Source organism: Parus major, chromosome 4, assembly GCF_001522545.3.
Source record: "Parus major isolate Abel chromosome 4, Parus_major1.1, whole genome shotgun sequence".
Taxonomy (NCBI): domain Eukaryota; kingdom Metazoa; phylum Chordata; class Aves; order Passeriformes; family Paridae; genus Parus; species Parus major.
In genome coordinates, this window is record NC_031771.1 from 53,939,548 (window position 1) to 53,962,808 (window position 23,261).

The following is a 23,261-nucleotide window of genomic DNA, read 5'->3' on the forward strand; positions in this document are numbered from 1 at the left end:
CATCCTATTAATACTACACTAAATAAATAGAAAAGTAAATATGGCCTTGCAATTTCATTATGCTTATGTATACTGTTGTGGCAATTGAGATAAAGCTATTTTCTTCCTGTAGTTTTACTAGGAAGAAATGGTGTATGATTCCTTTAATCTTCTGGGTTACTCATGAAAAACTTCTGCATTTGGTTCACAATCAACCTCCAGCTCTGAGGTCAATTTTTTTGCATTTACTGCTGCAGAGCTTAGAGGTAAATGAAGATACAGAATTTACAAGCTGTTCCTCAGCATTTGGTTCACTATACTGAAATTGAAGATGACTGCTTCATATCTTTTTGATCATAGTGAATACAGTTTCTGTAGCTGAGGAAGTCAAAATCATAGAATTGTGTGGAAGAGGGAAGGTAAATTAGAAACAAAAGAGCATGCATGCAGAAGGTTATTAAAAAGTGTGAGCTCTCAACAAGTGTTTTAATTACAGGGATGTAGCAAGTAAGAGACTATGATCCTGGTCATGATTGTGGTCTATAAATATGTATCAGTCATGGTGTTGGAGTGAAGGGCAAGGGAAGGAGCACAATAAACTACATTAAAATATATCCGTGATGAACAGCTTCTGTAAATTCATATTGACTTAGTAACATCTGTATTTTGTGGGTATATGACATTTAGTGGAACTTTTTGCCCTTTGTATTTCAGTGACAGACGTTTGCTACAACCTGCTCAGGTATGTGACATGCTCAAAGGAGTTATATTGGTCATCTGCTACTTCATGATGCACTATGTTGACTACTCTATGATGTATCATCTGATAAGGGGACAGTCTGTCATAAAGCTCTACATCATCTATAACATGCTTGAGGTAAGAATGTTGGCATCAGAATACGAAGTATGCTTTTGTCAGACTATCTAAGCTATTTTGTGTCCCAGTATTTGTACTTAGAGTGTGGCACATCTGGTATTCTCACAAATCAGTACACACCTAAAGTAATAAGCATAGATGCAGTGAAACAGGTTTGTGAACAATAATGTTTTAGATACTGTTTCATAATGCCTAATTTATGGAGTTTATTAATCAGTTTCATAGCAAGAGACTTGAGAAATGGAAATGAAAGAAGTGTCTTATGAAACGGAAGGTAATGAATGAGATTTTCAGCTTGCCAAGAAAAGTAGAAACTCTTGATTTGAAATAATGATAAGAGAGCGCAGAGAAGGAAGATAATAGAAAACATGGAATTTGGGTTTTAATTCAACATTATGGAAATACAGCTTTCATTGTGTGCAAAGACACGTGTTACAGCTTTACCTCACTCCTGGCTAGCAGACACAAGCCTATAAGGTGAATGAATGACTGTAGTGACACAGGAAAAAGAAATTCTGTTTTGTGAGGTAAGGTAAATTCTGTCGAGAAAAACAGTTTGTTTTGCCCTTAATGTAAAGTATAAGATTTTTAATTGTACTTCTATGATCAATAGTTCACAAAGTAAATAATGTTTTCATAGGCAAAGTGTTATCTTCATCCTGCAAATATATATAGGACATAGGAATACAGCCCCTTAAAGGGACTCAATCAGAGCTTTGTACACAAAAATTATTTTGCTAGGGTTCTGGGATTTCTAAATGATATATTAATCTTTGTTTGAACATCTGTTGTACCTTTGTTTGAAGACTGCTGCAACAAGGTTGCATTCTGTCTAAAGGCATTTGTTCTTTCCTAATAAAATATGAAAATATTGCATAAGGAACAGAGTTGTACTAAGTGAAATAAATATCATACAAGCCACCTCAGTTGTTTATTCATATGGTTTTTGTTGCTTTTAGTTTTACATTTGCTAAAAAATATGTACAAATATTAAATTGGCGCAGAGTTTCTATATCTGGATTTTAGTTGTGTGGGGAAATACTCATCCACATAGAGTTACATAGATGAGAGATTATCACTTACTAAATAAATCCATGTACTTAAATTAGCAATTTCTCTTTATTTAAAGACTACTTCAAATCACTTAGTGCTGTACTTTCTCAGCTTTGTGTGCTTAGCACATAATTTGAAGTGATGCTGCAGTGTTTGCTGTGAATTGGAAGCCATGTGCTATTCTGTTTGGAATGAGGAATTGAATTACTTTGCTATGTTTGGCAGAATCAAAACTGTGTGTCTTAACTAAGAAAAGTGCTGTATGAGTTTGTTTCCTTTAGGAAAGGGGGAAGTCTGTTACTACTCATAGTTATTAAAAAAATTACATTAGACTTTGAATTTGGAAACATTATTTAACTTCCATTGTGTCTCATGAAACCCAGCATGCCAAGCAGAGTGCATATTTTTAAGGAGCTTTTTTACTGTGACAGGTTGCAGCAATATCAGCAGAAAATGTTCTTGGTGTCCCACTGAAAGACTTCAGCTTTCGAGTCTGAATATTGGCTTGCTTAGAATACTTCAGTGACTTTTATTTGCTACTGATGCAAGCAATTCTTTTTAAGGAATTCTTAATATGCTCTTTTTTCAGCAATACACTTTACATTTTGTCACAAGTTTTCAAAATAAGGAAGATCTTCTTAGTCTAGTAAATCACTGAACAACAGAGATGTTTACAATGTCCTTATGTTTTCGGCTGTTGGCAAGTCCAGGGAGTATTGTCCTGGACACATATGAGGAATGCAGAATTATGTGCTGAATGCTCCCAACTGACAGGCTAAGGGGAGCATTCAGCACATTTGGCTTAAATGACACTTTTCTTTTTTAGATTCAGCCCCACCGGCTCCTGCTCCTTGTGAAGCCCCAGTGTGCGTTATGTTGGTGACAGCACTCACCATGGAATTCTGCTGGAGCCTGGAGCCGGCATGTAGGGTTTAGGTAAGTCATATTTGGAAAAGCAAGCAACAATATTGTGTGGTGGGTTTTAATATTTTCTATCCTTTCAGCAAAGAACCAAGGACTGATTAAATAGAAAGGAAAGCAAAGCCACTATTTTATCTATTAAAACCCTCACAATATTGTGAACAAAAACTTACCAAACTCTTAAGCCTTCTGTATCTGGTGTTACTACACCAGGTGTAATTACTCAATGGGTCGTCACAATGAGCAGGAACCAAATAATGCAGACATTGTCAATTTATAAAATCAAAAAGCCGAAAACAGTGCCACTGTAAATATCTCTCAAACTGTTGGGATTGGGAGCTTCAGATTTATGATAATTCATCAGCTCATGGCTTTGTTCATTTTATTTCAGAGGTGACTCTTAGAGCACAGCACATTGTACATTTGCTTGAAGCATCCTGTAAAATTTTGTTTTAATTCAATTTTCATATTTTAGGAAACTTCATTCAGTATAGTCAGATAGTCAGAAACAAGTACGACTTTCCTCACTTTGGTATCTTTACCTTGAGAGCTATTTAATTTAAAAAGTCAGGAAATTATCGTGAGTCTAGGTTTGTGTTGTCCCAAGAACTTATTTTCTATTTAGTAGGATCAAAATTTGCAGATACACTGTGCACCTAGTTCTGTATTGCTACATGTTGATTTAACATGTCCAAAATTGTTGTTTTACAGAAATACACTAAGAGAAAATATTCCTTGTCTTTCTTAAGTAATCAGTTTGTCATCTTTAACTGTTTTACTTTGGTTGAATTAGTAAGCAATGTTTTTGAAAGCTAATTTTTTTTAGCCAGACATGTGCCAGGTTTAATTTTTGAAGTTCTGGTTTTGTTGCCCTGTGCAGCTTGGTTTTAAGATTACTGAACTGCAGTGTATGGATAGAAAAAATGTTCTTCCATGTAAGGATTTTCAGTTTTATGTTTGCTGCTGATGAAATGTTTGGAACTGGTGGAACTCCCTGTGACCTTTCTTGCTGTGGTATTAAATTACAAGTTCAAAATGCTGTCCATATGTTTTCTATCTTTAGAATTACTGCTAAAGGGTTTTTTTTCCCTATTTGTGTATATATTCTTCGGATTATACACCAGGTGTTTGTTTTTTCAACATATTTTCCCTTCTTGGCAGATTTTCAAGTTCCTCTTAATCACTTTTTTTTGTGTTATAGTACTTTTAATTTTGAATTCTGCTTTATGCAGACATTTGCATTAAGTATCTATTTCAGTATGTATAAAGCAGAAGAGCCAAGTCTAATTTCAGGTTTTTTGTACCTGTAAGCTAATGTTCCCTGTCATCCAGAATTCACTTTTTATTCTTGGGATTTTTTCCTATTAAACCCAGAGGGATGGGGAAAAACCTTTTAAATGGTTTGATACAAAATACATACTGCTTTATCAAAGGCTGAGGTTTGAACTGTACTTGAGTACAGTACTTTCAAGAAAGCACCTAAGATAACAATATATGATTTTTCTGAATACTGTTGCAAAGGGGATAGTACATTTGAAAGGGAGAGTTAACTGCTTAATATACAAAAGGAACAGTATTGCTGTGAAATCCAGAGAAAAAATGGAATAAGTAAGAGATCAAAAGTGATAAGTATGTGAAGCTTTTTTTAGGTTGAGCTGTACTTTTACTTTGAACTGTTCTTTAACTGTGCATATTCAAGTGTTGGAGAGAAAGGTAGGCAGTAAAAGGCAGTAAAGTTGTTCTTGTTTAGGTGGCTGATCGTCTGATTTCTTCATTTGGACAAGATATTTTGGATGCTCTTTATTGGACAGCTACAGAACCTAAGGAAAGAAAAAGAGCTCACATAGGTGTGATTCCTCACTTCTTCATGGCAGTGCTGTATGTCTGTATCCTTTTTCTTTGATAAATTGCAAAATTTTCCAAGTTAAATTACAGAGTAATTTCTCTGCTTTATTTTAATGCATTTGAAAAATCGATAGTATTCCTGAATCAGTGTTCCTGTACTTGAAAAGTTAGATTGTCAATACCACCTGCTTTAAAAAAAAAACAAATCTCTTCATGATGGTGTACCTATTGTAAAATGAAAAATCATAATTGGATTGTTCGTGGAAAATGTTGTTTCTGATTTGTATTTGAGTATTTTGGCTCACAGGGCCTTGAAGACAGTGTGGTTTTGTTATATAGCGGAATGTTAAATGCATACAGCTTGAATATATTTTCTTGAAGTAAAGAGATAAACTCATGCATATTCATTATGCAAATGTTCTTAGTGTGAAATAATTTTATAATGAATTGATGAATATAAAGAGGTACCGTAGTCCAGTCGTTTTGGTAATGAATTTAGACTTCTTACCATTTTTCCCTATTTTCTCTGAAATCTTTAGGCCAATTCTGAATCTTTACCTTAGATTTTTTTCTTTAGATTGTATTGATGTTTCTCGCAACTAATGTCATTGGTTCTTTTAGAACAAGAAAAATTAGCATAATTATTGCATGCTGCAAAGCACCGTGCATATATTACATGTAAGTATTGTCTTGCTGTAAGTCTGGTTTACAGGGATATGTTAAATTTTGAAAGCAAAATAGAAAATCTGTGGTTCGTTGCTCTTCAGTACTGTTGTGCAGAAAATGTATTTCAAATATTCTTCCTTAACCCTGCTATGCAGTCCTGCATGCTATTCTTATAATGGTTCAAGCAACAACTCTTAATGTGGCCTTCAACTCCCACAATAAATCACTGCTTACCATCATGATGTCCAATAATGTAAGTATGCAACTTTATCATATAACTACCATAATTTGTTTCAGAATCCTATGTCTTTGTGTATCATATGTTTTAAATATTAATATTTAAAGTAACAATTTTTTTTTATAATAATTTGTTTATATCAGCTTTTTATGAATAAAAACTAACTAACTTTCTAAAAATTGCAGTTTGTCGAAATAAAAGGAAGTGTTTTCAAGAAGTTTGAGAAGAACAATCTCTTTCAAATGTCAAACAGTGGTATGTATAGCAGTGTTGATCAGGAGAATATATGAAGAGAGAGGCTGTTTATTTAATTCATTAATGTATTTAATTTAATCAATGTATTAAATGTTATTCTTACTATAAACATTTTACCTTGGTGAATTTGAGTGTTCTGACTTGTTCTGACCTCATCACCCCTTTTACTGTTTGGTTCAGTAGGATGAAACCTATTTCAAAGAACACTTACTCCTTTTATGGCAAGTTTTAACTTGAGGTGCTAAAAGAGCCTCCTGGCTTTGTGCTATAATGCCCGTGCTTCCAAGTGATCAAGTCTTCTGTTCTCAAAAAATTGACTTTATACTGTCCTGTATTGACAGTGATCTCAGAATACATGTTGTTGCATGGCTGTGAGGGTGGGTCTTGAAGTACCTCCCCTCTAACCCTAAAACAAACAATAAGCCTCCAAACAAATAAAACTCCAAACAAACAAAAAAACAATGTTACAAAGTAGCTGATAAATGAGGGAAGTACTAGAGATTACTCTAAATTTTTATATGCTCTCAAGATAATAGTTAGAGGGTACTTAGAAGACATGCTTCTGGCACTTCTTAACTGTGTTGCTGCTTAGGATGAATTTTGGGAACTCGTACTCAGTGTGTCTCATGAGGAAAAGCTGTTCAGGTATCCTTTGATGAAGATTCTTCCTAATACAGGTATCAGCCATAATAAATATTTATTGAATTCTTGATTTCAAAGCTAGTAGGAGTGATTACACTTAAGGCTGTGCTAGAGCTTCTTTGCTTGTACTAGTTTTGTAGAATCTCAGAATGCCCTGAACTGAAAGGGACCTCAAAGATTGTCTCATTCCAACCCCCTGCCATGGGCAGGGTCATCTTCCACTAGACCAGGTTGCTCAGAGCCCCATCCACCTTGGTCTTGAGCACTCCAGGGATGGGACATCCACAGCTTCTTGGGGCAACCTGTGCCAGTGCCTCGCCACTTTCACAGTAAAGAATTTCTTCAGTATATCTGATTTGAATTTCCCCACTTTAATTTTTACAGATGAGCAAAGCAAATAGAATATATTCTTTTAATTCCAGCGCATAGCCAGATAACTCAAATGTGCAATAGGTTTAAAAAAAATAAAATAGCTACTTATTTAGAAACAGATGATTCATGTTTTTGTGTCACAAGTTAAATTTTCAACAGATTTACATTAGGTTTTCAGTTCTGACTATTGATATAACCTTTGTCTAATTTATCATCAAACATGCAAATGTTTTGTAATTCTTTGGGTGAAAGACTATTTACATAAAACTTTATCACAGAAAATTATATAACAGAAAATTAACTCTGAATTTTAAGCTACCACATAGATGCTCTTAAACCTCCCCAAAAAGATCTTCCCAGCTATGCTGATAATCTGTTTATTCTGTGACAATAGTATTCTTTTTGGTTCCAAGATTTAATTACTTACGTTTTTAAAATCAGAGGTATTTAACTTTACAGTAAGAATGCTAAAAATGACATTGACTTAATTATTGACAGAAAATTTAGAAAAGGTTTATTATTAATGCATAAAATAGTTACAAGTATGCATCTAGCTCTCGTACTTAAAGGTGAGGCCTCTTTCATGTTGAAATAAGCAAGGGACTGATCTTAGAAATTGCTAGTAATTTCCTCCATAAAAAGAAAAGGGTATCAATATTTTATTGCTGGACATTATTATTGAAGACCCATAATAGCAAAACCAGGTTGTCCTTTATCAGTTGATGGAAGAATTATTGCCATTCATTAGACGGTGTGGGGATGGAAGCAGTGAATACATAGATAGAAGAGTGCACAAAACAAGCTGATTTATTCCTTTCAAAAGACAACTTTTCCTGGAACACCTTTCAGTATGGTTATAAATAGCAGTGTTTTTCTTCTCAGAGATAAATAAATAGCAGACAGATGTTTAGTAGAGCGTTTTACCTGTTTTGAACTTGAACATATTTACTGCGTCACAGCTTCAGTAAGGATGGAAAAGTACTGTTTCAATTCCTGTATCGATTCATTAAGAGTCTTTTAAATGTTTTATTTTATGCAGCTGGAATGATGTTGCATCTTGTGTTGGCATGCTATGCCAATACTTTATCCTACCCTGGAACTGAAGCTAGTCTGGTCCTGTCAGCTTCCAGTTAGCCTTTGGAGTGTCTTGTGTGTCCTAGAACACATTGTGCTTAAACTGCATGCCTGGGCTCAACTAAACTTCTGAAAGGAAACACTAAATCTAGGCACTCTCATATATTTCCCACCTTTCTCTGCTTCTTCCAGTTGTTTTGAGGTCTGTAGTTGTCTGTAGGGTAATGATGGCAGCAGTAGCTGATTAATCTTGGACACACCACAGCAAGGGTGGATTCCCCTTGCTCCACCTTTTCTGGGGCTCAGCTCAAAATATTACTGTTGTCAAACACATGTTTTCAATTCAGTGTAAAGGTATTAATTAGTACACAGCAGCTAAATATAGTCATTCTTGAGGGGAATAACAGGAGTCTCACAGGGTCATCTGAGGAATTTCTCAGGAGTAGGTGAAACTCTTCTTCTTTAAGTTAATCAATAGAAAAATATGATATAGCAGAAAAGATAAGCAATGGCCACACGAATAGATGTTTTGTTCAAGAGGAGTTACTACAACTAGAATTAAATATCAAGTTGTCTTGTGAATACAGATGTGAAAACAGAAATGAGCTGTGCAAGCTTGTACTTTCTAAGAAATGCCCTGTATCACATATTGAAATGAGCCCTGCCTAGCTCAAGCTTCTGTGTAGTAAGACATCAGGATAGGAAGTCCCACCAAGCTGCCAGTTTAGATCTGGAAATTGTGTTCACTTGGCATCGTGCTCAGCAGCAGTTGGTGGATAGCAAGCTGATGTGTGGCTGTATTATTTTTCTCAGTATTTACATTTTTGGACTTAATGGAGTCAGTGATCCTTCTCACTTCTGTATGGCCATTTAAAATTCTACTGTAACAGCTAATTCAAGACTAAAACTTCAAGACTAAAATAACTTTGAATCATCTACATAAAAATCAATTGAACAGGACATAAAATATACATTAGTTAATTGTTATCTAATAAAACTAAACCTGTTCTCTTTTAGGAGCAGATCAACAAAGACCTTGGGGTTTGTATAGCTGCTTGAGACTGCAGCTACAGAATCTGGGACTTCAACCATGCTGTTCCCACAGCTTTGATTTGTCAGCTGCAGCAAAACTACTTTTGCATTGTCACCCTGACTTTTACAAGGAAATTTTTCTAAACACCATGGCCATTGGAGAACATTTCTATACAGAAAACCTTTTATTTGTTGTATCAGGAAGAAATATTTCCCTAAATTTAAATAGTGTATTCTCTTTTTGAAATAGTTATCTGTAAATTAATTTTGTAGGGTCAGTTTTAGAGAACAAGGAGACCAAATTATAAAGAGAGGTTCTTTCATCACTGTTGAAAGCCCAGCATGCTGCCTTCCTTTATGTTTTTAAATGTCTTATTTTAATTTCAAGCTGTGATCTAAATTAAATTTTTTCACAAAACTCTATTGTACCTCATACAAAGAAGTACATTTGATGTAGTGCATTGGGTTATTTCCAGTTGGTTATTAAGCCTGACTCTTTCTTGTTCTTTAAATCTCTTACCTCAAAAATTTAACATGTTTATTCTGAAGTTTTAGGAACTTCAGTTTTCTTCTTTATAATTCTGTACTTTTTTTTCTTCTCTGTTCTTCTTAGTTCCCAATTTATCAGTCTCTTTGACTTTGATCACAATATTAAATAGCCTTTATTTTTACCTTTGGTCTTTGAAATTTGAGCTGCTTTCTCATATGGCTTTAGGTTTTTTTAATACCATTATTCTAATCTAGTTGTTCATTTTAAGGATGAGGGATTTGGGGGCAGGACTATGTTTAAGATTGGTGTGTCCTTGGTGATTCCTTGTTCAGTGTTTGATCCTTTATTGTGCTCTGGTCACTTGTTAAGAGGTAGTTGGCACTACAGCTATTTAGGAATTGCTGAGACTTAAACCAAAAGATCTTGTTTTGCTTCTTGCATGCTGCAATTTATAAGTAGCCTTTGATCTAAATGTATAAACAGTGGGATTAACATGATAAAAAATACTTTTTTTTTCTATCTGGTTCCTGCATAATGTGTATGGGAATCTGGAAGGAGGTAGCTATGTGTTCTAAAGACTATTTACCCCACTTCAGGATCTCTGTTCCTGGTGTCTCACTGTGTCCTAGGTACTGCGAAGTACCTAAGATCTTCAGGGTTCAGTAGTTGGTTAAGATATTGGCTAATTAATTACACTAATCCATACTAGATGCAGTGCTATGCCAGGAACCTTTATTTCTAGTAACGTTTGTTTAATGTATTTTACATGCTTTCTAAAAACAATGATACCCTCTGGGGTTGCTATTTTTCAGGATAATTTATGGATGGGCAGAATGTGTTATTAATATGGGGATAAAATTCTGTTAAAATTAGAATGGCAGAGTACATGTAAGTGGGGGAAAAGTATTTAAAATCTGATTTGGCTATGTGCAATCCTTTTCTGGGCTTTAATTTACACAGTGGAGAAAAGAAAATGCATCTTGTGTTTTTTCCCTTTATTGCATTTATAGCAGTTTGTTCATTACATGTCTTTGAAATGAATGTTTACCACCTCTCTTCATATGATAACCCTTATAGGCACACTTGACTTACCTAAATGGAAAAGGGTGTATTGTGGTTAGTTTTTGCCATGTGAACACTAAGTTCTGATGTACTAAGTTTTGGAATGTCTGATTCTTCCTTTCCCTTTTCAAAATACTGAAATGCATACTTTAAAGGCAGCCGAAAAGATGTAATCATATCAGTTTCACCACTAGAGGCTGAACAGAAGCACAGGCAAAAATCTGGAGTGTGTATGGGCAGTGTGTAGTATGATGCATGTCAGGCTGCAGGGCCAGCCCTGGTAAGAGTGCAGCTTCAGCATGGCATTATAATCCGGTCTGTCAGTCATGGAACAGCCTGGGTTGGAAGGGACCTGAAAAATAATCTACAGTTCCAACACTTCTGCCATGGCCAAAGTGACCTTTTAGTAGATCAGCTTGCTCTAAGCACTATCCAGGCCTTGGGATGGACTTCCAGGGATGAGACATCCACAACTTCCTTGGCAACCTCTGCCAGGGCCTCACCACCCTCGCAGTGAAGAATTTTTTCCTAGTATCTAATCTAAACCTACTTTCTTTCAGTCTGAAGCCATTCCCCTTATCCTGTCACTATGTGCCTTTGCAAAAAGCCCCTTTCCATCTTTTCTGTTGGCTCCCATCAGGTGCTGGAAGTCCACAATTAGGTCACCCTGAAGCTTTCTCCTTTCCAGGCTGAACAATCATAATTCTCTCAGCCTTTCCTCATAGGAGAGGTGTTCCATCCTGATTATCTTGGTGGCCAGCTCTGGACTCACCCCAGAGCTGGATGCAGCACTGCAGGTGGGGTCTCACTGGAGTGGAGCAGAGGGGCAGAATCTCCTCCCTCACCCTGGTGCTCTCAGTGCTTTGGATGCAGCCCAGGACACGTTTGGCTGTGAGCACACGTTGCCAGCTTGTGCCCAGCCTCTCATCCACCAGAACCCTCAAGTCCTTCTCAACAGGGCTGGTTTTGATCTGTTCATCCCCAGCCTGTGTTGACACCTGGGGTTGCCCCAACCCAGATGCAGCACCTTGCACTTGGTCTTACTACACCTCTTGAGACTCCCATGGGTCCACTTCTTGAGCTTGTCCAGGTCCTTCTGGATGACATCCCACCCTTCTGATGTGGCAACCTCAGCACTCAGTCATGTTCAAATTTGCTGAGGGTGCACTCAATTCTTTCATCTCTGTCATCAATGATGATAATAAGTAACACTGGTCCCAGTATGGACCCCTGAGGAGAAGCACTTGTCACTGATATCCATCCAGATTTCATGCACAATATGTCATCAGCACTATGCATGGTATGTGCTGACAAGAGACTGGTCAAGGAGATATATATATCTGAATTAGTGCTACATGTCAGGTTTTTAACAGTTAGGATCATAAACACTGAGAAAGTAAGCTTCTTAATCACGTCCTTGTGGAGGTAGCTGAAGACTATTTAAACTGTCATTGGTCTGTCATTCTGGCTCTCATTTAACCCTGTCTTACAATGGCAAGGGTTATTGAAGCTATACCATATCCTAATATAAAAAACATTATTTGATATGCTTATCATATATACTTAGTGGAATACATGGAAAACTGAGTTGAAATGGCTTATATCAATGTTACTAAGCATTGTCACATTGGAGAATGAAAAGAGATCACTTTTTCTTTACTCTTCATTATGCTGAAGCAGAATAGAATGATTTCCTCCTGCTAGTACCTGTGCTGTCTGTAACTGATCGCTAACACTGGTGGTTTGTCACTGTTTTGCCAACTTCACAAATACAGTGATATACTTTGCCTTTGTTCTTAAGAGTGTGAACAAGTGTGGATCCAGGGATGTAGCTTCACTTGTTTTGTAGTTCACCACATCATCCAAGAAATGGCAATACATGGTACAGGAAAATCCCCTCACCACTTTAAAAAAACCAGATGTATATATACAGCATCAAATAAGCTCACAATAAATGATGAAACATTACTGTACATATTTTGTATTCTGGAATTTAATTGGTATTTAGGACTGATTACCAGTTGTTTTGGATATCCTGAAGCCTTTTTTGTCCTTGTCCATGAGGGTGAGAAATGAAATGAATTTTTGAATTATTTTGAGTTTACTGTTGAAGCTGCTTTAAAGTGCCCTGTCTGCCTTGTTTGCAACTCTGATAGTTGATGGAGAGGGATGAGGATGAAGAGCAGCAGCCACAGTCATCCCTCTCCCTCCTAACAACCTTGAACAGCTGTGGCAGCAGAGATAACAGATTAGAAGGGAGACCACTGAGAACAGGGAAAATAAGCAGAGGGGAAAGATAGGTACCAGCCTGTCACCCAGACTCAGAAATTAGTGGAAGAAAAATAGGTTTTATTACAGCATTATAAGAGGAAATTTAAAGCCCAAAATGTCCCTTCTCAATTTAATCCTGTTGGCTGGTGAGCTAACATATACCAAGCAGGTAATAAATGTCTGGAGGATTAGCTTGAGACATGCTTTAATGTTAGGCCTGAGTTAAGGTCCTTGCTGCCCACTTGAGAATATCTCTCTGTACAGGCCTCCCTGGGACCTGAAAAACTGAAGATGAGATCTGTGTTTGTCATGCATTGCTGACCAATGATGTGTCATGACAGTGTAGGAGTATGATATGTGGGAAGTAGAAGATAAAACTATTTTGAAATTCTACATGGAAGTCTGAAAACTCAGTGATTATTTCCAAGTCACTAATGATCATGATAGAGAATGTAGATCAATAAGTGCTTGATTGCATTTTCATCCATTTGTGACAGCGTCAAGTGGAATCTTGTGACTAGGTTTTACAGACAATGCTGTGCTCTGGTCATTTGGGTAGTATTTTGTGAATTCAGATGCATAGAAGAATGTACTTCACTCGTTGGACTGTTATTTACACAAAATCAAGAAATTAGGGTTAAGCTTTACCTATGTCCTTTTTTCTGATTTAAATTTATTGTACTAAAATATTTCCTTTTTCTACCCTCCCATATATATGCCATTCGTTCTATTTTAAAAGCTCATGCTTCTTCTGTCCCTTCCCCAGCCCATACTGACAGATGCATTTATGTACTTAAAGATGTGACTTTTTATAATGTGCATGAAATCTCATTCTTCTTGAATTCTGTGTGTTCTTTCTTTCCTTCTCCTGGAGGATTTCTTCTTTCCTTTTTGCTTCATTTTTTCAGACTTGCCAGTATTTCCAAATGTCTATTCTAAAGTGAGGGATATTACTGTACTGTTGTAACTGCAGCAAGCATTGCTGTTGGCCTGTAGTCAGTCAGAGATGATGGAAACTGGTGACAGAAAGTCAAATATTTTTTTTGTCCAGCTTAATCCTTGTGTGCTCTACTGAACATTTCTATTGTTTCCCAAAACCAGTCGGTAAAACCCCACACAATATTAAAGGTGCTTAAGAAAATGAACCCTTTGGGTTTGGAGGGCTCACAAATTATTTTTGTGGTTATTGACAGGTGTAACAAGCAATAACAGTGTCTTAACAGATTTTCTTAGTAGCTCTGTCTTCTAAAAATACTTCTTTGGACTTCCTAAATTGTGATGGTGTTATGTTTTAGGTTTTACCTTGTTTTTCAATACTACAGTTTCAGGAAGGTAGTTTTTAATAAGCTAAAAAATGTGATGCTTCCTGAAGCAAGCTGTGTGTCATCTCTGGAAACAGGACACCAGAGTAGAAAAAAAGACTGCCTTGTCTGGGAGGCAAGTCATGGACTTTGTCTCTAATTAGATTGCTTTTGTGTTACAGTGCTTACAGTTTTGATAACTGTGCTGATACATCCTGCTGTTCCCTTTTAAGATGGCAGTGTGAAAGACTGGTAGGAACCATCTAGCTAAGGTGTAACAGTTGTCTTCAAACATTTTTTCTTCTTTCTGCTGAATCCACTATACAGCAATTTGGATATCTAGGATCTGTAGAAAATGAAATGTACCTTGCTAATAGCTTGAAAGGACAGATAGGTATATTAAGTTTAGTAACTGGAAGAGCTGGTTCTTTTTGAATCATGGAAGGAACGCAGACTTTAACAGGAAGAATGATTATTTTATTAATGTATTAGAAAAGGTGATAGTAAGTCACAAGTCCCTTCTGCTGCTGGGAACTGGGAATTGTGTCAGCACTGGACAGACCAGGTCATAACCTACTGCAGAAATCCTGTCCATGATGTGGTTCCCAGAATTTTCCCCACCCCTTAAATACAGTTAAATAATCTGTAGAAAGTGTTATCTAATCCAAGAATTAATAAATGATAGAATCTCAGAATGAATAGATATCTTTGTATGGAAATAAATGTTTCTTTGGAGCTGACAGATTTTGGTTTCTTTAATCCAGATATAAAGGAGAGGTTCACCAATTACGTGCTGCTACTAATTGTATGTCTAAGAAACATGGAACAGTTCTCATGGAATCCAGGTGAGTAAACTAAAAAACTCCTGTGCTATCAAGAGCTGTATCTCTTACTTTTTCCCTCAATCTGAAGGATAAGGGTAATCAACACATTTAATTAACAAAGCTTAATTTCATCAAATACCTTAGATTCTCATTTTTCTATTTCTGGTATTCTTTTAAGAATGACTGTGTTCTTTCTGCTAGAAATAGATATTGTTATGCTATAAACATGTATGGTTTTCTTACAAGCAGCCTCTGGAATGATTTTCTTCCCAGCCCTTTTCTTTCCTTGGAGTATATACACTGTGAATGAAGGATCCCCTAGAAAGGGGCTAGTGAGATTGAAATGTGATAACGATTACATTAAAAAATACAATTCTTAATCTAATACTGATTATACTTATACTTAATGGCATCTTTAATAAATATTGTGTAAAATACCGATTTTATTAAAACATTATTTTAATAATTTTGACCCCTGATCTGTGTGATGTATTTTGCCTGAATCTTACCAGTCTACCTAAATTTTATTTTAAGTATCTAAAACTTCAGATGCTTTGTCTGTTTTATACACACTGAACACATAGTATCTAGTACTTACAAAAGTTATCTTCCTACTAGAGGTAAAGGTTTACAAAGTGAAGAGTTTAGATCCTGATTCTAACTGTGGTGTGATTGTACAGTACTGATAAGCTTTTAGGACAGCAATGGAATAAGCAAGAATTTGCACACTGCATGCACAGTGATGATGTAAATTTACAGATTATTCAAACTCATGAGGATTTTTCATTGTTGAATAGAATTTTTATAATTCTTTTTGTATGCTGGCATTAAATTAAATTGCCTAACTTGTTCTTCACAACCTTCAGATCACCTCTGGGTGTTATTCCCAGATGTTTGCATGGTGGTTGCTTCAGAAATTGCAGTGGATATCGTGAAACATGCCTTCATAACAAAATTCAATGACATCACAGCAGATGTAAGTATCTTGTTTTAAGTGCTATTTTAAATAAGTGCTATTTTAAATTGTATTTGGTTTTGCTAATATTTTTTAAAATACTAGATTTTTTCCCAGTGCAGAAAACATAAAAGTTGTTGTTTTCATATATTTGGTATCACTTGGGAAAGCTTGCTGATTTCGTGATACAATATACTTTTGAGGATCTTTTTAATATGTAACTAATACCTCTGTTTCTAAATCAGTAGTTCCAGATCCATAAATTATTGCAAGTGTTGTATAACAGCTCATGTAATGGCTACAATTCATATTACTGGCAGATCATTTTGTGAAGAGATCATCAGTTAAATTGAAAGAAGGTTACTTGTTTTGCAGTCTAGGCAGACCTTGCAGCCTTTCCTAACAAACTGGATTGTAGGTTAAAATTCAGGCTTTTGGAGAAACAGAGCTTGTTAGACTGCTTTAACTCTGTTCTTGCATGTGTGTTAAAAGTGGAATTGAAATCAGAGATATTTTTTCCCACTGTCCCTAGAGCACTAGTATGAAATAGGTTATGTTAGTTTCCTACTCCTGAAATTTCTTAGGCTGCATATATTACCCAGTCCTTATTTTAAAGCCGTAGATGTGGTTGCTTCTTGTGTGTTCTTGTGCAGAATCATACATGGGCCACTGGTGTTCCACACTGTGTGAATTCAAACATGCCTGATAAATTTGTGAAGATATGAGTTAGTGTCTTTTCACTATTAAAACCACTTTTCAGGAAATGAGATCAGAACTTGTGAAGTGCTTTCTTTTTCAGCATCTCTAAAGTAACTACATTGGGTGGGTGTAGAAACAAGTGTAATAGATGCGCTTAATAAGCTCCCTTATGCCAGAGGCATTTATGCATGCCCTACTTTTGTACAGAGAGTGTGGAAAAGAGCAGTAATGAAGTCATGGTAGCCAAAAATGTAGCATGCTTCAGAGTGCTAAAACAGCTGGAGGATGGAGGTAGTTTTGCCTATTGCAAAATAGGCAATTTTGCTAGATTTATTTAATAAACTTTGTGGGGTGTGTGTATGAAGTTCTAAAGATTTATGGTTGCTAGGTCAGACTTTTTTCAGAATTATTAACACCTGCAGTGCAAGTTGTCCTGCCATTTATCCCTAAAGTAGATACTTTTCTTTCTTAATATGCTGAACTGTTTTAAAAAGAAGCAAAAACTTACTTCATCTTCACATGCAATTTGCTTTGTATATAAGAAAGCTCTCTCATTTGTTTAATTTGATCCCAGGGCTAGGTTTCCTGTAGCTTAAAAGCAGTTATGAACTGTGGGAAGAAAAAAATAAATATGATTAATATGATTTCTGTTATTTTGTGTTTCTTATGACCCTGAAATTCAGTAACTTCATAAAGTCTCATTCAATTCCTAAAGCATAGCGTAATGTTGTTTGTTTGTTTTATATATATTTATATATGTAAATTACTTTATTGCAGAAACAGAGGTTTATCTCTTGAGGAGTACAGTTAGATCTAGAAAAACTGGCTTTGACTCTTTCAGCAAATGCATAATTTTGTAATACTTTATGGAAATAGTTTATTAATATCTGTGTTGCTTTTATAAAGTGTGACAATAAATTAGTCACACATCTGATGTGCTGGATTTTTTCCAGGTCTACAGTGAATACAGAGCCAGTCTTGCATTTGACCTTGTTAGCAGTCGACAGAAAAATGTAAGCCTGAAAATAAAATGCGCTTTCCTGTATTAGCTAACACAATTGTTATGGGGGGGATATTGGAACAAACACTTAAAGAAATACATGCAGTACTGTTACACTTACTGCTTTCTTTAATAAGTGATAACAGGAATATTTATTTATGATTTATATTATTTTGTTGTTGTTGTTCCGGTCAGTTTGAGCTTTATTTAATATACTGCTGAGTAGTCTCTTCCAAATATACTTATAATAAGGGGACAGTTATGACAACTTTACATCTTTGACATACATGGGAAGTAAGTAAACTTAACAAGGTAATTTTAGATTACTGTTCTTTTCATATTTTAACTGTATTGGGCTACACAGTATTCATTAAGAGTTTGTTTCTTTACAGACAGTGCACAGATGTTTAGAGTTGTTTGCACTATATATGTTACTGTCATGGCATGGGTATTTATAGAACACACAGACCACTTGTTCTTAATTAGTATAATTTTTGGAAAGCTGTTTACTGCATACCTTTCATGGATGAGGACTCGTTAGGTTTTACTTGTTAGCATTCCACAGTGCTTTAGATGTGTGCTCTAAATATTAAATGAACTTTATTACTATGATTTATGTAGTTTTCTTGGGCCATTGTGAGGAATGCAGTAGTTAAAGCTCATAGAGAAGCTAGACACCATCAGCTACAAATAGTAATAATTTCTTAATAATAAAACCACCAATTTAGTAGTTTTGAAAACTCCATCACTTTTCCTAAGGGTCATCTGTGAGAAATAAAATAACATCACTTAGGCACTAACTTTGTTGTGAAGTTCAATACTGCAGGCAAGCTGTCATGCAAAGTACTTGTGTTTTGAATTCAAATGTAAAAACATTTTCAAAATAATTTCAACAGTTATATTAAGGCTAATTATAGATGTTTGTAGAACGATTTAAAATTGCTAGTGTGGTGGATAATTGTTCTTTTATCCCTCTAACAGTTTTTTCTGTAAAGTATTTGAGGATCAGTCAAATTAATACAAAAATGTCTCTAAGCTGGTAATAATGTACAGATGAAGTATCATAGCGCCTTTGGATTCTGTGTCCTAATTGCTCTCGATTTAGAGATTTGTATTATACTCCAGTTGCTCATGATTTAGAGCACTGGAGCTAATCTTACTGGTCATGGTAGTATTACATTTTTGTCTGAGAGTGCAGCTATCTCCATGTGAATTCCAAAATGTGAACAGGTACACTTTATACCAGTATAGTGTTTGTTAACAGAGCCGTATTCTTATCTGGAGGGTGTGCCAAGCTAAAATAACTTTGCAAAAGTAGTTCATTATACTTCCTCTTCTTTTTCTAGGCATATACAGATTATAGTGATTCAGTTTCCAGAAGAATGGGTTTCATTCCTCTTCCACTGGCTGTTCTAGTAAGTTGTATCATTCCTATCAGTTTTCTGTCAATAAGATCTCACTTTGAGAATGTGTCCCTCTGAGATAGCTGGCTGGATGAGGATAAAACTATCATCTGAAGTAACTGAAATGATGCTGAAAGGTTGAGTTAACTCCTAGTATAACCTGTATCATGCTACTTGTGGCTTCACAAATGCACTATTGTTTGTCAGCCTTGCATAGAAAATCAAATATATATTAATTTTGTGGAATTTGTAAGAACTTGAATTGTACCAGTGGAATTAAACTACATCTGTGTTTACTAAGCATATATTCCTTCTGGCAGTTATCCTATTCATTCATTTGGAATAGTCAAAGCAGCTGGTTGCCAGAAGGTTAGCAGTTTATTTAGGTTTTTCATAGGAGTCCTTGTGGCTGTCGCTGTAATGGCACACTTAATGACTCAATATTCTTTTATATGGGGCACTGAGCTCCTGAGCTGTTGCCGAGTGCATCCCTCTGAAATAGTTGACTTTGTTATACATACATGTTGCTGTAAAATTAATTTCTTCATTAATGGAACTGTGTCCACATGCTTTCCTGATTTAATTATTGCAGAATGTTTTCTCTAAATAGCTGCTCTGACTTTCCCCATACACACATGTAGACAAACAGTAGTTATAATGCTGAGGATCTGTACGTGCTTTGTCAGCAAATATGCTAATTCACAATGTTCCTGGAAGGATATCAATATGAATTGACTTAAATATAATGTTCTCCTGTAGAGAAGGGGAAAAATACTATGCAGAGGATTTGCTTAAACTGCTGAAATAAAACTGAAATTTCAGGATCCATTTGTTAGTCAAACTTGGGAGTCATGTGCCTTGTCCACAAAGCAATTTTGTAATCATAAGGTTAGCATAGTGTGTGACACTGATTCTGTTTTTCATTGCATCTCTTTACATTTTCCTCAAAATTAGTTAACTCTCCTTCTAGCCTTTGAGTTTTGGAGGTTTTTTCCACTTCTTATTTTACTTGAAAGTCAGTGTTAAGAAAACATTGTCAGATTCTGGTTTTGGCAAAGTTGGAACTAAGTACTAGTATAATACTTATTCAAATCAAAATCTGGAGTAGTTAGTACTGCCAAGGGGAACATTAGACTAAATTTCTGCTAAAGTAAATATTTCTGCTTTTTCTTAAATTTACCAAATAAGAAATGTCTGTTATAATGTTCTATCAATAGCTGTGTGCTAAGTTTTAACTTTTATTCTTCAAACAGCTCATCAGAGTCGTTACAAGCTCAATAAAAGTACAAGGAGTCTTAGCTTATGTTTGTGTTGTGCTGTTCTACTGTGGGTAAGTAAATTCACACAATTGAAAAGCATTCACTATTATTTGATTACATATGTGAAAGAAGTTTCTGTTGATAATTCTGGATGTGAGGATAAACACAGTTTATATTGAGTAGAACATAAATGTAAAACCCTTATGTTCATAATCTGAAATTGAGAGTGCAGATTTGTCCCAAAAATCTGTGTACTGTGACTACATTGGGGGATTATAGCCCTCAATAAGTAATTTCAGTAATGGAAATAAGTCATTGCAAAAAGACTGAGAGAATCTGAGAGACAAGCACTATTCTTCTGTGTAAAAAGGGAAATTGAAATCCAGTGAATGAAGTTTTCTGTAAAAAGACCAAAAGATTCAATAAGCAAAGAAAAAAAAGCATTTCAAGTGCTCTGAGCAGATCATGAATTTTTCTCTCAGGTAGTTAAACGCAAGGTTCACTTGACTTTGGGGAACTGGTGTTAAAAAATAAAAATAAATGTAAGGCTGACCTTTCCTGGGAAGGGTGGGGTCAATAAGTAATCGTAACTAAGAAGTACAATGTTCTATGGAAATTTGTTTTCCATAGCCAATGATGTGCAAGTATCCCTTCATTATCCTTTCACTGCCAAGTCAATTTATACTTGCCTTACCTTTAACTTCTCACCAGTTGATAGGTACTTTCTGAGACTGCGTAACTGTGCTTTACATCCAATTTAGTTTGCCTGTCTTGAGACACTTGCTGTGTAGTATCTGTGGATGGCCACTTTCCAGGAAAGCTGTCTACTACACTGTCATTGTTGTCTCTCAAAACTGATCATAAGCAATTAAGCGTTTCAAGTTGCTGATGGAAGAAGAACCTGCCTGCAGTATTGTGGGAGTACTTCCAGTGTCCTACTAAGCTGTGTTTTAAGTGAAGGCAGCAAGGCTTAAGAAGGGTACAACTTCTAAGGCTGAGGCAGTGGTTCAACAGGAAGAGAGGAGACCATGCTGGAAGAGAGATCTCTTACTGTTTTCCAATAGCTTGTGAAAAGAACAGGATTACTACACATTCTTTATTAATAGGTGGACTCTTACCTCTAATCTGACCCTGATCTGCAAAAAACAGAGTTCGATCAGATGTGTTTTGTCTACATCAGTGTAGGGACACACCTGTTCAGTGTCAGATAACTAAGACTTTGAAATACTGCATATAGGCCAAATAGTAAAATTTTAGCCACATCCCTCTGCACCATACATTGATTTTTCCCCAGCATACTATACTACATGCTATGCCCATGTTCTCCCTAAAGCCAGCTTTGTGTAATTAAAAGCACTGTGGTATACCACAGTCAGCACTTTAATCCTGCTCAATGGTTTTTCCTTTTTCTCAATATATGTGATATTTCCCTGCTTCTACCATTCCACTGCTGCAGCCCAGGATTTTTCACTGTCTCTGTGGCTTGGAGAATGGAGGGCAGAAAGAAGTAATGTGATTAACATAAAGTGTTAAATGGTGCACTTTAAAGACATAGCTCACAAAAGTAAATACATTTTGGTCTATTTTGTCCTTATTAAAAAGTGAGAACAAATTTTTACTTTTCCTGTGATCTCAGACTTGGAGCTAGCTCACCTTGCATCTTTCAAGTAATTTTTGTTCTGAACATAAATTTCAGCTTTTCCTCAGATGTGAGAATATATATAGAATACAAACATAATAGCACAGATATGTGAGAAAACCTGAAGCAGTTAACTGGGCAAAGAATTGAGCCTATACTATGGATTAATGAATTTTGTGTTGTTTATTAAGAATTCTAGTTAAATTTTAATTGTAGTTAGAGTCTTGCCAAAAAAAGCCTTGAGTTTTCTATTCCTAGAATTTTGAATAAATGCAAGCTTACATTGTTGTTAGAGATGTGAGCCTGGGGTAGGCTGGCACAAAAGACTAAAGGAGAATTTCTAGAAATGCTTGTATAATGTCCATGAGAAGCTGGAACTGATATAGGGAAGTGGTGATTTATGGCCTTTTCCACTTCTGATCTCATTAAATCAGAGTCAAACTATGCTGTAAAAACCTACTCTCACAGAAAAAAAACAAAACGTTACATAAGAAGCATAAGGAAAACACCTCGAAAACATTAAAAATTAAAGAGAGCTTCTCAGTTCTCTGAAATAAAATCTGTCCCTACAATATAATAAAATTGAAGAGAAGCACAGCTTTCAACCTGTATAAAATGATATCTTCTTTGTGGTTGCTTGGATACTAAAATGTCACTTTCTTCTGAGTACTGAAAGTGGTGTGCTTTGCTCATTCTTCCATTTCTCTATTGAAACAGAATAAACAAAACTTATTTTTTCCCTTGGAAGTGTAGAGTAGTTTTTTTCTGTTTGACAAGTTCTGATTACATTTACACAGAGAGATAGGGGAGCTGCTGCTGGAGTGTGCTTGGGTCACTTTATCATTAAAGAGTTAGACTTGCTCCATGGATGTGTGAATGTTCAAGTTGTCTTTTTAGTCTGTTAATGATTTACATGACAAACTGACTTTTCAGAGTGGAGAATGAATTCAGAGTCTGCATTTGGTTCACTCTTGTTACTAGCTTGATTTGCATGGAGAATATTTCATTCATCCTGCAGAGAACAGATCACTCTCTCCTTGTCATTCTGCAATGAGCCTTCGCTCCCTGGAGTGGACATTGCTCTACGAGTCATGTGTTGCTAGTAATGAAAATTAGATTGATTGTAGGTGAGGCTTTCCTTTTCTTCAAATGAGCAGACAGGTGTAAAAGGGATTCAGTGATTTGCTGAAGTTTGTGCTGCAGTTTAGTCATAGTAGAAAAAGAATCTGCTATCATCTGGACTGCACTATGATGGTAATGCAGTGCTGCCTCTTCAGATTTATTGAGTTTTATGGACTGTCTTCTGTGACGTGAAAAAGGACTTATGATTAGCCTGTAGTTTGTAAAAGCTAGATATTGGACTTGGCAGTGCTGGGTTAATGGTTGGACTCAATGATCTTGGAA

General features: G+C 35.8%; 1 protein-coding gene across 5 annotated transcripts in view; it reads left to right on the plus strand.

Moving 5' to 3' along the window:
- The window catches only part of TAPT1 (transmembrane anterior posterior transformation 1), a 50,915-nt gene that overhangs the window by 22,266 nt on the left and 5,388 nt on the right, over positions 1–23,261 (plus strand). For all 5 annotated transcript variants that reach the window (XM_015624792.2, XM_015624793.2, XM_015624794.3 and 2 more), the window contains 9 exons: positions 694–856; positions 4,581–4,716; positions 5,497–5,594; positions 5,765–5,834; positions 14,843–14,923; positions 15,769–15,878; positions 17,510–17,569; positions 18,903–18,971; positions 20,213–20,289. In XM_015624792.2, coding sequence (XP_015480278.1) covers positions 694–856; positions 4,581–4,716; positions 5,497–5,594; positions 5,765–5,834; positions 14,843–14,923; positions 15,769–15,878; positions 17,510–17,569; positions 18,903–18,971; positions 20,213–20,289 — 864 coding nt within the window. The remainder of the gene's footprint in view (positions 1–693; positions 857–4,580; positions 4,717–5,496; positions 5,595–5,764; positions 5,835–14,842; positions 14,924–15,768; positions 15,879–17,509; positions 17,570–18,902; positions 18,972–20,212; positions 20,290–23,261) is intronic.